This window comes from Amblyomma mixtum, chromosome 4, assembly GCF_055824585.1.
Source record: "Amblyomma mixtum isolate Tamu chromosome 4, ASM5582458v1, whole genome shotgun sequence".
NCBI classification, from domain to species: Eukaryota; Metazoa; Arthropoda; class Arachnida; order Ixodida; family Ixodidae; genus Amblyomma; species Amblyomma mixtum.
Window position 1 is genome coordinate 160486834 of NC_143015.1, and position 15331 is coordinate 160502164.

A 15331-nucleotide genomic window follows, 5' to 3' on the forward strand; every position below is an offset into this window, starting at 1 on the left:
CCTGTCCTGGACCAAATTCCTGCGGATGTCCTGTACTCTGCTACGTTGGAAATCAAGAAGCTAGGCTTGTATTTGGCTAAAACCGCTTACGTGCACAGCAGCCTATATTATTTATGCCGTGTGCGTAGCGCTGTTGAATTTGCAGCCATTTTGTTCAAACTATTAGTGTGTTTTAAGTCAAGCCTGGAGCTTATATCTGACCTGGCCTTCAACCCGCGTAATCGCAGCATGAATGTTTTAAAAGCACTACCTGGCACCGGCAATGACGACTGCTTTCCAATCTTTTAACGATGCATGCTGTAATGGTTTTCAAAGCAAAAACAAAAACCTAAACTGAAAGCAAGGAGCCATAAAACCTTCAAATTGCATTTTGGAATTGAAAATTGAAATTTTCGATGTTTCTTTCCATTTTCCATCATCTGAAAAAAACGAAAAAAACCGGTTTTTTTCCAAAATTGCAGTGTTTTTTTCAGGCCTTCACATCTCTAGCCGTGCCTAGTGTCAGCGCCAACGCCGGCAACGAGCTTCGTGGTCTGCTCCCTGTTTTTCAAAACATTCATCGTATCCACGTGCACGAGGACGAGTGCGACAAAACGACCGATTATTTCCGCCAATCCTATTTCTATCGCCCCTTCAGCAATTCGCAGCCGAATAAACTCCTCGGCTTCAACATCAGGTAAGTCCCGCACAAGCCAGTACTGCTTTATACAGGGCGTTTCACCCGAGACTATTAACACTTTTCGAAAATAGGCTTTTTTAGTTAGAAGAGCGCATTTTTCGGCATAGCATTGTCAGCAGTGCAGTACATCCTAATACAGCTAAGACATGCTAACTATAAGCCTAGTTAACTAATTTTCAACAGTTAATTTTTAACTATTTCTGTTAGTCTCTAATTATTGAGAGGCGTGTAGCCCACTGTAAAGTAATATCCATATCAGTATTTAGCATTTCAGAAACGCTGTTACCCTCGGCGCTGTCCAGCAAATTTTGGTTACATAACCTCAAAATACTTGCGCTTTCGAGAAGCTTGCAGGCAAAGCAGCCTCTCCTGTGTACGTAGCTCGCCGAAATAGCCAGAATTTGTTGGGCCACAGCGCCGAGGGTAGCCACGTTTTCGAAATTCTAAAGACTGATATGGATGTTACTTGAGGAGGGCTACCCGCCTTTTAGTAATCGAGGAGCCTGACACTAATAGTTAAAAAGTTAACTGTTCTGTATTTGTTAACCAGCCCGCTACTCAGCTCGTCTTATATGGTTTTTGGTGTACTACACCGCTGACAATGCTATTCCGAAAAAAAAAAACCCACTGTTCTAACTAAAAAACTTATTTGTAAAAATTGTGTCAATTCTTAGATGAAACACCCTGTATTTCGGGTCTGTGGTAGCACACAGTGTTCGTGAAATGAAATGGGATATCTCAGTGCGTGAGTTGTCAACTGTCATGAAGAGTTATTGCCGCTTTCCGAAGCCTTTCAGCGCTGCTTAACAAGGATGCTTGTACACCGATTGACTGGCTAGACTATAAACAGCGTATGAGACAGAGACGGTGGACACTGATTTTGTATGCTACGTTGCTTTCAGTTTTTTCATACCGAACCAGCCGACCCAATTCAGCTTGTGTCAAGTAAACTTTGAGCTTTTAAAGTTTCACGATGATCTGTCAACACTACCTAACGGTGTGATATAATCATTGCAAGATGTGTACCATTGGGCAAGTTATTATATACTGAACCCAAAAGTATGTCGCATTTAGAATTGTGCTGGTCTCTTTGAAATCAACGCGTATTTAAGGAAGAAAGAAGAAAAACACTTATACATTCTGTATTGGCGCCCTATATCCACCAGGCGCATCTACCACAGATATTAATGCAATATCACCTTTGAATCGGGGCTTGGACGAGTGCCACCTTGCCTACAAAATCAAAATGGCTGTTTCGTTTATTCGTTGCTCCTTCCCGCCCCCCTTTTTTTGTTTAACGTGAATCCTACCCATTTTGTTCGTACTAACTATTACTGTTAGTTAGATTGTTAGACTAGAGCCTCAAAAAATACTATGGAGGTTTGACTCTAAGCCGCAAGCGAAAACTGGAAAACAATAGCCTACAACTTCGTAATCGGCATTCAATACCTACGCGTACACTAATGTCTTCCCATGCTTATGGCAAAGTTTTCTCGAAACATCACAGCTGGAGCACGTTGCAATTTTTATAAGCTGCCTGTAAAAACTTGCCTGAAGTAAACAACAGTCATGGCGTTATTGTGAGTGACATTGCACTTGACGCTTATTCGAAGTCAGACAGGTGGAAGCCGGCACTAATTGTTCAGGACAGCTGTGTGATAATAATAATGAAATCGAGGTCCCTGTGTCTTCAGGCATAAGTGTGCACGCGAAAACAAGTGTGATCTCAGAGTAGAGCTTCAGCCATGGCCTTTCTAACCTCGACCGCATAGAAAGCGTTTCAAAAGAGGTTATCTCTGCATGCTTGCGTTTTCCTGCGCTTCGTTCGTTATAGATAAGGCAACGGCCGATAAAGAAGTTATCTGGTGGAGTGTCTGGGACACAGGGCATCGTAAACTGGCAAGAATAGCACGGGGACACAAGGTGAGAAAAGCTTTGCCGTACATGTGTTTCCTGCTTTTGGTGGTTTAGTAGTACATGCCGTTACATTTACGTGCGAATTGGTACTGACTCCGTGACAGATCTCACCTAATTCCTTCAAACAGATGTTGCACGGAGCTGTAAACCTTTCTTTCCCTCCTATCAAGGCTCCATATATTCTTAATGATAGGCCTCTGCTTTCATTGAAGTTTCTAGTTTAATTGTTTGGGTTTTGGACACGCAGCGGAGTTGTGTTCGAAAGTGAGACATTCATTACACTTTTCAGTGGTAACTTGTAAAGTTTTATTTGTACAATAGCGAGTATCACGCAATTCGGTGCCTCTAGGCATCTTTACTGCATCTAAAATAGGTCAAATGGCATTTCAACACGTCAGTAGCCTTAGTTTAAGTGCTTGAAATCGAGTGAGTAAATTCGACATGTGTTGCTAAAAATTTTCCGCAAAGCATAATCGCTTCAAAAGTTTGCATTGTTGGCTCTTGACTATGTAGTCCTTGCTTATGGAAGAAGGAAGTTCGGAACAAAGCAGTTTGGTAAATACATGGGCCTCTATCGCGCTGGTTGGGCTGGTTGTATATCGCCGGCTTGGTTTATCGGAGCACCTTATATACTGTATGGGCATTTTCTTCGTCAAAAGAGAGGGTTCCCTTGTGTCAAATTTCAGTCAGCCTAACTACTAATATTATGCTACGCTGTGCTTGTTTAGCAGAGTTGCATGCACCCCATCCTTCGCACATGGGCCCATATGACATGGGTTCACGTCCAGAATTAGTGCTTCTCGAACATGCATCTTAATTTTTCATATTTTGTCTACTCCTTCTTTGTATTTGTTTCGTAGTTTCTTCTTTCGTGGCTGTGCCGTCATATCTGTTGTTTATTTCTTGTGCGCTGCAAAGAGAAAACTATCTTAGACTTTGTTTTCTTGTATATGTCTACAATTATGCAGCCAGTTATTTGGCGGGTTAGTTAAAACTCAGTAGTGTCAAATCGAAACGCTGAATAATGAGCTTAATAGTTTCACTAGATAGACTGAATTAATAATACTTTTTTCTCTCCTTCCTTATTACCGTTGAGCCTACTGGAACGCTTCACCAATGGCGTCTGCGCCAGAACTTCATTCGCCGCTTTTACTTCTCCTTGTAGGGTGCTTTTAGCATTGTGCTCTTTGCTGCGTGAAATCATCGCGCAGCCTACTGCATTCCATGCGGAATGACGTATCCCGTTCTTTTATTTTTGCTCGCAGCAGCTGTTTGCCATGCCGAGGACACCGAGCACACCATAAGTTTCAGCGCCAAGCTTGCCGCAGCGTTTTCTGCCGTTCGTGCCGTTCCTGGCAACACTGAGAGTCTCGGGTTCGTTCCTACCTGGTCACCTTCCCTGAGCATTGATGGAATCTAGGATGAAAAGAAATGATTCCCGTAAGCAGCATGCTGACGTGCGCTACCAGCCTCAGGCGACTATTGCCGACCAAAGGTGAGTCCTACTGTTAACGCGAGAATATTATATGGCTTTGTCGCTGCAGCAAAAAGTGTCCGCAGTTTTGTCCGCACGATTACGTCGTTCTCTGCAGATAAATGTATGAAAGCGTATTGTGACAGATAGTGTGTTATAAAATGTTGCCGTGGTAAACATTTGGTTGATGAGGTGCGATTAGTTAATTAAACACGAAAAAAACACGAGAAAGTACACTTAGATGTCAAAATAGCTATGGACATCGATATAGTACACGGACGTCGATATAGTATGTGGACGTTTTGCTTTCGCATTACTCCAATGCGGGTCGCTGCAGAGATCTCAAAGAAGCTTTTTTCATTAGAAGCCAACCCCTGCGTTTTTCTCACACATGTCTCGGGTATCAGCTTCGTTTTAGTCAAGACGCATGTCTGAAGGCAAATATTGCCTACAGGTGTGACCACGTTTGGTTTTCTTTTTGTCTTGTTTCTGTACGCTGGTAAATTCAGTCTTCTTCGAGGGTACATGCACTTAGGGAGGAATGCAGGAACTGCGCTGAATTTGTGCTAGTTTCCTGATTACGGCGCCTCTTATATTTGTACGGGCATTATTTCAGACAAAAACTAAATGTTGACTAGCGGCCTTAGTCTCCCGTTTTATTGTCACCCGATTTACGCTGGTATACCAGCGATTTGGCAGGGCAATACTATTTCGAAAATTTCAGACTCATTACGACGCACCGAGCTGCGTACTGCAATAGATAACAAAGAAAAAGTGTCGTGCACATTTTTATCAGAAGTACTGCACAGTGGTAGGGGCGGGAGGGGGGAGCGAGTGAGGGGACGAAGCCAGGTGCGCGCACATAGTGGCGTTCCCACACCCAAGGACACACGCTCAAGAGCACGTGGATAGGTGCCATGGTGGTTTGCGTAGGTGCGTGTATATATACTAGTGTGTTGTGCTCGGCTGATGGGACAAAAGTTGGTGTTATTTCTCCAATGTTGTTCTTAGCGCGCTCCCCTGTCATAGCCATATTGCCGAGCTGAAGGCAGCTCTCGGTTGCAATGAATAACATGCAACGCGAGTCGCCGCTTCGAGAAACTTCCGCGTACTACAGGAATACGCCACGCTTTCCTGAACATCACCAACTGGCGCCACCTGACGGCCGCCGATAGCGAACATCGCGTAACTGAATGGGAAGATTTTCATTTGTAATGGAGAAAAACGCAAGACATCCCTTTAAATGGTGTACGGAGATGTTTATATTGATGGCCTACGCCGAATCTGACATAAAATACATCCTTTCTTGTCACCAAAGAGTTTTGAAGGCTGTTCAAAATGAATGATGTGCACTAAATAGACCAAATTCGCAAAGTAATCTTTAATGCTCAGCATCATGCTGCACGTAGTGGTAGCCACACAAACTTGAAGCGCTTGTCTGAATTTCCTGGGATTGGGAAATGCCGCTTAATTGTGGTCAGCCTACCAGGACATCTTAAACAGTAAAGATTACAGAAATCTTAATCAGTTGGCATGAAGATTTTTAAATGCAATTTTATCGCTGGTAAATGCGTATTTTGCTGCAGGAAAAATGTCAATATATCCCTGGAGAACAGGAAAATAAATTTTTACTGAGAACAATAATTGGATGGAGCAGTCCTCGTTGTCGCCTTGAAGGCTTCAGAAGTGGTGTCACTATAGTATAGTTATGCCGATTACGCGGGCACCAAGAACGATAGTTTTGCAGTCGTTGAGCTCAGCTTTATGTAAACAATACCTTTATGTAAAGAGTAAGCTCCGAGGAAAGAGATTAATGTTTTCGCTGTATCTCTTGACGAGCACACACATCTGGTTTCCTCAACTGCCCAGGGAACACGAATTTTCTACAAAGACGCGATCTCCCCGTGCCGAGCTGTGGCTGAACGTTGGTCGAACATGCAACGTGAGCCTCGGTAATTTGGGAACGGTAAGTACACAGATCGTTTACTTCGCAAATTAAGCTGCCTCTTTTTTTTCTTCGTTGCTTTTGCATGTGTAGGTTAGCTGGGAGAAAAATGAAAAGTCCAAGTCTAGTCACAGAAATAGCACGTGACAATAGAAATCACGTATATTGTCAGAATATTGAAGATGGGAGCTTTGTGTCAAATTTAGGGATGTGAACGTACTATACTAACATGCTCAGAAAGCATGCTTCGGATGTGATGCCACTTAGCCTATATTGTAAATTTAACATTCTATCACCACGTCAGCTTTCCAGAACTGTCTCAAGCTAATAATGAAAAAAATTCGCCATTCAGTGAGAACAAACACAGACTTTGGAGCGTCATGCGTCTAGAGCGGAGACTTGTCCCAATGTTAAATGACCAGCAAGAAGTTTCTGGGTCCTTTTTAGCGTTGACGAGAAAAAAAGGCCCCAGTTTGCCCAGAACGCCCCTTGTATGTAAAACTTCTGAGACAAATCTTGTGCACATAGAGTTTACAATATTTGTTGCTTTCACGTTGAAACAGCTGATGTTTATGAAATTGAGTGATAGGAACCAAGCCACAGAGCCTCTACTTACAAATTGACAAAGTTTTATACGACAAAAAAATTAGGCATACAGGCATTATGAATACCTCACAAACGCTCAGAACTCAGTCACTTCAAATCAAGCTCGATAAGGATACCGTCAGGCCTCCTTCACGAGCTCTCAAGGATATGATGTACTATATACCCAAAAGAGCGGCAATACGTTTATAACGCTCCGAAGAGTATTGTATGCTTGAACGGAAACTAACTGATTCTCCTTTGCTGCAGCGCACGATTTGTAGCTGGAATTTTTATTCCACAAACTTATTGAAGACGTTGTTTGAGAATAATCCGCCTCACACCGATTCACACTATCAGCATGCAAGGCAATGCCTCAGCTGCTGCTGAATGGCTCATACTGCAGCCACCAAACGAGGAATTTCTGTTTGTCACTACCCCATTCTCAGACACATTCTCAAACAAATTTCGCCGCTTACGTGCGTGTCATTTATTACCCCACCTTGGTAAATGCACAGGCTTGTGCTTGGCCGCCAGCTTTGGCACCATCTTCGGTGCTCGCTATATTGAAGGGAGAGCTTCTCTCTTTTCGCTCAACGTACCCGGTGTGTTGGAAATACCGACAGAAGTTACTGCTTTTTATAACAGATGATATTGCATGAAAGCAAAGACGAATAAAGAAGTCTCAGTGATGGCTGCATTTGAGCGGAAATATTTTGGTCATAGCAAACTGCCCTCAGTAAGCGAGAGGAAGCTCTTCTGTAGACTCCTGTGGTTCAAAGTATTTTTATAAACGCCGTCTTCTTGGCTAGGCTTGAGCAGACTACTGTTAACAATCGTGTTTACGCTTTGGCGACGCAGGGTTTGGTGGTGGCTTTGACCGGCGTGGCCTTGCTGGACCTTGGAGAGATTTACAGCACCAGCTTATCATCCATCTCGCAGCTGATCACGACTCGCTGCGTCGGTGGTCTGGTTGGCTCCCTTATCGGTTGGTACAAATGGCGATGTCAACCACCGCTGCGCTTAGTCCTAATGGGAGGAGACGGTACCGTCTTTCTCGCATCTCTTAGCACACCCCTCACGCATTCCTTTGCCCATGCCTATTTCCCGCCTAAGGCTTGGCGTTTCTTTTACGAAGCGTCACTCACCCCACTGGCATTGCCCATAGTGCTGCTTGTGATAAATGTGACTGTGATTAGGCAACAGAACATCTCTGTGTATGCATGGTGTTACCGCCGAAAGACAAAAGCTGATTTGAGCACTGTACCACTTCGATTCTCAGCCTGCGACGTAGAGTAGAATCCAAGGAACGTGGTTAATGTGATCGCCACCCCTGAAGGCGGTTTCGGCGCGGTTCCGATTACTGTCAGCGTCGTGTTTGCGCAAGAAGGTGTAACTTGGCAGCGCGCATGCTTTTACCTGATGTCCTTGCTCTTCACACCGCCCTTCACTTCCCTCTTTCCCTTTACGCCCTCTCTTCCCTTTTCCCCAGTGCAGAGCAGCCAACCGGAATACCCTTCTGGGCAACCTCCTTGCATTCCCCTTTCTCACTCTCTGGCGCTCCAGGTTTTGCAATGTATCACAAATAAAAAAGGCACATCGAAGCCACATACTCTTTTTTTTATTCGAGATGTTTGCCATTAGGCATACTGAGAAAGAGAGAGAAAGTTAGAAGAAGGAGTGCAGAGAAGCCTCACTTAAAAAGTGGCGAAAGTTCTCGATAAAGCGATTATCATGCGTCCACTTGCGATAGTCACCTGCAACGTCCCATCGCAGGCCTACCTTCCTTCTCACGGAGGCTGTAGCCGGGCAAGTCCACATATTTCTTCACGCTCTTGCACATTCTTTAGTTAAGTCCGAAGGAGATATAAAATATAAAAAGGAAGAATTCACAACATACTCGAAATCCCACATAAACTCGGCGTTCATCCCTACTATAGTCTTACCCAGGAGCCTACTCCACCGTTATTGTACTATGCTAACCGCACTAGTATGTAAGGCATAATTTAAGAAATAAGTAATTCCTGAATTCAAATGCATCCGGCTCGATGACACTTCCTCGTGCTTGCAGTTTGATTTTCAGGGTCGTCTAAAGACGTGAGCAGCAGTTCCTGCGGCTTGCTGTCTTCTACGAGCGGTATTATTAAAGGCACAGAAAAGTGGTGCATGGGGATTTTCATGTGATTTATATCTGTGATAAGGGCTGCTTCTTGTCTTAAGCGTCACATTATTAGGAGGAGTTTCTTTTACAGTATATTATACGTAGAGCGCGATGGAAGCCAAAAACCTCTCTCTCTCTCTGTATGTGCGTGCGTGCGTGTGCACGCGTGCGCGCGTGTGTGTGTGTGTGTGTGTGTGCGTGTGTTTGTGTGTGTGTGTGTGTGTGTGTGTGTGTGTGTGTGTGTGTGTGTGTGTGTGTGTGTGTGTGTGTGTGTGTGTGTGTGTGTGTGTGTGTGTGTGTGTGTGTGTGTGTGTGTGTGTGTGTGTGTGTGTGTGTGTGTGTGTGTGTGTGTGTGTGTGTGTGTGTGTGTGTGTGTGAATCTTCATAAAGAACACATATCTTCATAAAGAACACATGTACAATCTCCGGCATACCATTTATAACAGAGACAGGATTCGTACAAACTACGGAACACCAAAGTTAACATATCAGATTCCTGACTTCTTGAATAAGCACGCCATGGTTATGAATATCATTACTGACAGTTCTTCAGCTCTAGCCTTTAAAAGAAACATTCACACATTTTTTTTTAGCACACAACTTTGACTATTTCCTTTTTTTTTTCTGGGATTCAAGTAGACACCAGATGGTTTTTGTTGTGAATGTTTTATTGTTCCCGCTTGTTTATTTTCTCTGCCTATTACTGCATGCGATTTATTTTGGCTGTTTGTTTCCTCGCAGTATGACTTAGCCCTGTATGCTATGCTGTATTAATGTGTTCCTTTTATGTTGATCGAAACTTTGTTCAACGATCTGACTGTACCTGCTGTTGAGTGATGTGTTTGGGAAGGGGGGAAGGGGGCCGACACTGAGTCAGGCATTAATTTGCCGTTATGTCTGCCTCCTAGGCACCTATTACTGCTGCCTGAATAAAATGACTTTGACTTTGACTTTGTGTGTGCGTGTGTGCGTGCGTGTGTGCGCGTGCGTGCGTGCGCGCGTGCGTGCGTGCGTGTGTGTGTGTGTGGCTGCTAGAGCGGTTCATCCTGCAGTTCCCTAGTTATCGTCGTATTCATTTGAATTCACCTCCATAAACATAGGGAACTTAGGTGTTTGCTAAACCCATATTAAATTAAAACTAGTGTGGGCAAGTCTTCGTAACAAATGTGCAAAACTCCACTCGTATGAGCTGAACGCTGGTCGCGACCATATTTATGGAGTAGCCTGTGAGCCTTCTCATCCCCCAAAACCAGCAGACCCTGCTGACTGTCGACCTAAGTATTGGCATCTTCGGCCGGAAAGAGCGCTTCCTCACCATTTTGATCACCCTGGAGATGTGGTGATCATTCGCGCAGGTAGTGGCAAGCCTATTTTTTAAGCAGGCTGCGCAGCATAGGCGTGGTTTCGTTCCGTCACCAAAGTGAGCGGACACACGCATGAAAACGCCGCATTTATTGAACATGCATGTCTTTTGCGCAGGGGGCAAGCTATACGACACGTACAACACCCAGGTCGTATCCATCCTAGCCACGGTGCTGACTTGCTTCACAGCGCTGATGATCCCCCTGAGTGGAAACCTACCATTGGCTCATGTCATGATGTTCTTCGGCGGACTCAGCATAGGCGCCTTCGGCACAGGTGAGTCTGAAGATTGCCTCTTCGTGTAAAGCTACCAGTTTCGTGCCACCTAGTACACCTGCACTCCTCCAACCCTTTCCCACTAAGCTAATGAAGATTGTGGCTTTACTCGAACACAGTGTTTGATTTTGCTTGAAATCCCTTGCGAGCTAAAATTCTATGAAGTTAGCATTCAGGCTTGATTCCTTTTTTTTTTGTGTGTGGCTGTGCGTGCCTAAATCTTCTAGACTAACGTATTGGCCTATTTCCTCCTTTTGTTCTCCTTGCCTTTAGGCGCAAACGTGTGGATCTTGAAGATGTGGCCCAAAAACTCGAGCCCTGCGCTACAAGTTTTTCACTTGGCCTTCGGTATCGGCTGCCTCGGCGCTCCCTTCATTGCGAGGCCATTCCTGTCTACACAAGGCAGCGCCAGCAACACAAATGCATCTATACAATTGCCTAATATGAAATGGAATGGCACAGACAATGTGCCCATCGAGCCTCTAGAATACCTCAACGCAACGGGCTTTGACGATGGTCCAACCGATAGCACAATTTACTATGCGTTTGGAATTGCTAGTGGCTTCCTGTTTCTCGTAGCAGCTTCTATGGCCATCCTCTACTTCATCGACAATACCAGCTTCAACTTGCGGAGGACAGATACTATGAACGGCATTGCGAAGAGTACAGAGGAGTCAGCGGAACACATACGCTTCTCTCGGATAACGCTAGCAATGCTGTGCGCCTATGTATGCGTCTACGTTGCCCTCGAGTGCACAACGTCTCAAATGCTGACGGCGTTCGCTGTCAAATGCGACCTGCACTTCTCCAAGCCTCTGGCCTCACGCCTCGTTGCCGTGTACTTCCTGTGCTTCGCTGCGAGTCGCCTGGCCGCTGCTCTTGTGACTGTCAGGGTGTCCGCCTTCTCCGTGTTGGTCGCATCACACATCGTCTTGGTCACAACAGCTGGTGTGCTATTGGCGTGGGGTTCCAGCAATGATACAGCTCTGTGGGCCAGCAGTGCTTTGGCTGGTATTTCTCAGGGTCCTCTGAATGCGGCAGTCACGGCCTGGGTAGCGAAACACATCAACATCAGCAACAAGATGATGTCCATAGTAGTGGTTACAGGAGGACTTGGATCTCTGTCACCTCCACTTCTTGTAGGCCAGTTCTTGGACAGCACTCCCAACGTTTTCATATACGTTTCTTTCGCGGCCGTTATTCTGTCGGTAATATTCTTTTCCGGTATGTTCTTGTATCTGCGAAGGAAACCTTTACTGCGTGAAAACAAGCAGCCAATCGCGGTTGTCAGCTCTGATAACCCTGAGCAAACGCCATCTGCTTAAGCAGCGCGGCAATGATAAGGTAACTTTTCGTCATAAAAAAAAGAGTTCGTTTAGTGAATAAAATGAAAATATTGTCAATAGAGACCGATTAGTTCCTTCAAACAGGCGAACTATACTAAATGAAGGTAATCGTACTTCGAACAAAAGCTCGTAATTTTTTTTTTGTTTAGTGATGATGAGCACTGCCCGCGTAGTTGTCTCGCGCTTAGAGCTGTGGAGGTGACGCGCTGCACCACTCAGCAGGCGCACATGGTTTTAATCCATAAACGGTCGTCATCGGATGTCATGGATGATATGATGATGGACAAGGTATAGCGTTACCACAGGACAGGTGTGAGTGAAAGAAACTAACACCAACATAGCGGGCAGTGAGATATCGGCGGAAGGGATCCTATAAATGCCAAGAAAGCTCATTTGAAGAATAGCTGCCATGATAGAACAGTGTTTAAGGCACTAAGACGCTGAGCCAGAGAACAGGGGCTCAGTACCGGCCGTGGCGGCCGCGTTTCAAATAAGGCACATAACCCCAGGTAGTGGAAATTAGATTTTGTTTGGTTATATTGGGTTTATCGTCCCAGACCCTCTCAGACCGTGATGGACTCAGTGGTGGAGGGCTCCGATAATTTCGACCACCTGGGGGCATTAGCGTGCACTGACATCGCACAGTACACGGGCCTCTAGAATTTCGCGCCCACCGAAAATGCGACCGCCGCGGCCGAGATCGAGCCGGCGTCTTTCGGGCCAGCAGCCGAGCACCATAACCACTGAGCCACTGCGGCGGCTTTCGTGGTGGGTGATGGAAATTAATCGGGAGCTCTTCATAACAGCCTTCATTGTAGTGCAAAAAGACAAAGGATGAGTCCATAAGTCGCTTCAGAATGGTGAACCCATTATACGAAGACCATTCACTTGAAGAATAGATGAAGTTCAGAGCCACACAGCTTTCTCGATTTTTATCTATCTGCATAGTTCAGTTTCATCTGCTTGGAATTGATCTATGCATGTGTGTGTAATAACTTACAGCGAAAATGGAGGTAGCGGATAAAAAGCGATGAGTACACGCATCTCTTTAAAATATATGCTGGTGTCAGTACTGCCGTAGCAGAAGTGGAAATTATGAAGAAATATTGGACTGTTTTAGCTAACCGGGCTTGAGCATGTCTGTAAAAGAGAAAAGTACAATAATCCCTCTGTTTTGCTTCGATTCCCGAAAAATCCTAACAAAGGAGGTCGCTTTTAACGGTTGCTATCTACAGTGATTATTTGGAGTCAACTTTAAAACATAGACCTCTGTAAAAAAAAATTCCTGGCGCACTGTTTGGCATTGACTGCGAGACTGTTTGTGCTGTACTAGTGCTTTATTCGACTACACACTTTGACTACAGATTACAACTACACACTTTGACTGCCGACTTTGAGTGCTTCTTCAGCACGACCCTCTCTCTGCTTCGATGAGTTCGGTTGTATCTATGGCTCTGTTCGCAGGTAAGTAATGTGGTCACCCACGGACACCTTACGTCCCCTGTCGGAGCGGACGTCATCTGTCTTATTAGTTGTCATCTGCTCCAAAAGGGGTCGTCAGGCATCCGTGGGTGACCTCATTAATTCGAATCCGCGCACTCTGACGTCATAACCATTTCGACCAACCGAAAAGCGTGACACCTCTGCTGACAACCTTCTGTCGACAACGATGAGGCATTAAAAGCTTTCGCCTTAAAATTTTTAGAAATGCAAGCGCTTCGCAAGCTTCGCTTCGCGTACTTACGACTTGTCTCTTGGTTTCCAGCAGTCTCTGTTGACCTCAGATCTCCGCTTATTTGCACGCGTTGTCACCTGGAAAGCGAAACAGCAGCTATCCATATTTTAGTGCATCCAGCGCACTTGAAAACACCACATCCTGTCATAACTTGTTCATATTTCCATGCAGTCGCAGAACGAGCGACTGCATCCCAAATAAAACAGACACTGCAAGCAGCCGGAACGTTGCTGCGCGAAAGGTAATACCCGCTGCACCTTTCCAGTTCATCATCATCAGCAGCAGCAGCCTGACTACTCCCACTGCAGGGCAAAGACCTCTCCCATGTCTCTCCAATTAACCCTGTCTTTCGCCAGTTGTACCCACCATATTCCCTAAATTTCTTAATCTCATCCGCACACCTAACTTTTTGCCGCCCTCTGCTACGTTTGCCTTCCCTTGGAATCCACTTCGTTACCCTTAAGGACCAGCGGTTATCTTGCCTTCACATTGCATGCCCTGCCCAAGCCCATTTCTTCCTCTTGATTTCGACTATGATGCCATTAACCGGCGTTTGTTCCCTCACTCACTCCGCCCACCTCCGATCTCTTAACTTTATACCCATCATTTTTCTTTCCATAGCTCGCTGCCTTGTCGTTACCTTAAGCTGAACCCTCTTTGTTAGCCTCCACGTTTCTGCCCCATAGGTGAGTACCGGTAAGATACAGCTGTTGTATACTTTTCTCTTGAGGGATATTGGCAAACTGCCATTCATGATCTGAGAGAACCTGCCATGTGCACTCCACCCCAGTCTTATTCTTCTAGCTGTTTCCCCCTCATGATCCGGATCAGCGGTTCCAGTTCAGTAAAATTATTAATGCGAGAGCATTATACGGCTCTGTCGCGTCATCAAAAAGTGTACGCAAATTTTGTCCGCACGATTACGTCGTTCTCTGAAGATAAATGTGTTAAAGTGTGGTTGTGACAGACAGTGTGTGATAAAATGTTGCCGAGGGAAAAATTTGGTTTATGAGGTGTAATTAATTAACTAAACGCGAAAAATACGCTGAGACGTCGAAATAGCCTGTGGACGTCGATATAATACATGGACGTCAGAACAGCCACGGACGTCGATATAGTATGTGGGCGTTTTGCTTTCGCATTGCTCCAATGCAGGTCGCCGCAGTGATCTGAAATTTTTTGAATCGATGGAATTTGAGTTTGCGTGTGCGCGGCCTGCGACAGCTCACCAAACATGGTGTCGCGAGTGGGAAATGGCGGCGCGCTTTGGGTCAAAAAGTTGTTCCTACCTTGAAAGCACAGATGCAGGCATCGATGCACACTATGTGAAACAGTAGAATCATTGACCCTATTTAATCCGTTTCTTCAGCTGACTTTTACGAGTCACTTGACCAAATCACGCGAGCCATCCGTACAGACTGGCCTCCTATTCTACTTCTACCTATCCGCCCCATAGCTTGGTGACTACATATGGCGATCACCTGCTGAGACCGAAGTCGCGGGTTCGAATCCCGGCCGCGGCGGCAGTGATTTACGATGGAGGTTAAGAGCGAAAACGCCCGTGTGCTGTATTCTATGCGAGTGTACATTCAAGAACCGCAGCTGGTTGAAATTGATCCGGAGCCCACCACTACTGCTTATCTCGCCGCCTGTATGCTCAGCTTGGCGACGTTAAATCCCGCTTGGATTACCATACTATTTTAGCTGTTTCTGTGTTTTCCTTTTAGGGCTCGGTTTCATGGAAATGTTTTTATTTCGCGATCATCCTGCAGAATGTTCTTCTTTGATTTTTTTTCTTTATTCGTACCGCACAGCTGTTCGCGTGGCCGTCGAGCCCAAGCACATCCCTTGTTG

The 15331-nt window shown here is 45.4% G+C and overlaps 1 protein-coding gene across 1 annotated transcript; it reads left to right on the forward strand.

Moving 5' to 3' along the window:
• The first annotated feature begins 3741 nt into the window (after positions 1–3741).
• Positions 3742–11724, forward strand: LOC149349016 (sodium-dependent glucose transporter 1A-like). The gene is made up of 5 exons (XM_089585969.1): positions 3742–4091; positions 5940–6036; positions 7459–7585; positions 10238–10396; positions 10670–11724. Exons 1-5 carry the CDS (start codon positions 4006–4008, stop codon positions 11719–11721), a joined length of 1521 nt encoding a protein of 506 aa, XP_089442095.1. The 5' UTR covers positions 3742–4005; the 3' UTR covers positions 11722–11724.
• The last annotated feature ends 3607 nt before the right edge of the window (positions 11725–15331 follow it).

Excerpts from the sequence above, each read along its gene's own strand:
- LOC149349016 (XM_089585969.1), top strand. The coding sequence starts at position 4,006 with ATGGAATCTAGGATGAAAAGAAATGATTCCCGTAAGCAGCATGCTGAC. Across the intron at positions 6,037-7,458 it reads GCCTCGGTAATTTGGGAACG|GGTTTGGTGGTGGCTTTGAC; the intron begins GTAAGTACACAG and ends TTGGCGACGCAG. Across the intron at positions 7,586-10,237 it reads TCTGGTTGGCTCCCTTATCG|GGGGCAAGCTATACGACACG; the intron begins GTTGGTACAAAT and ends TCTTTTGCGCAG.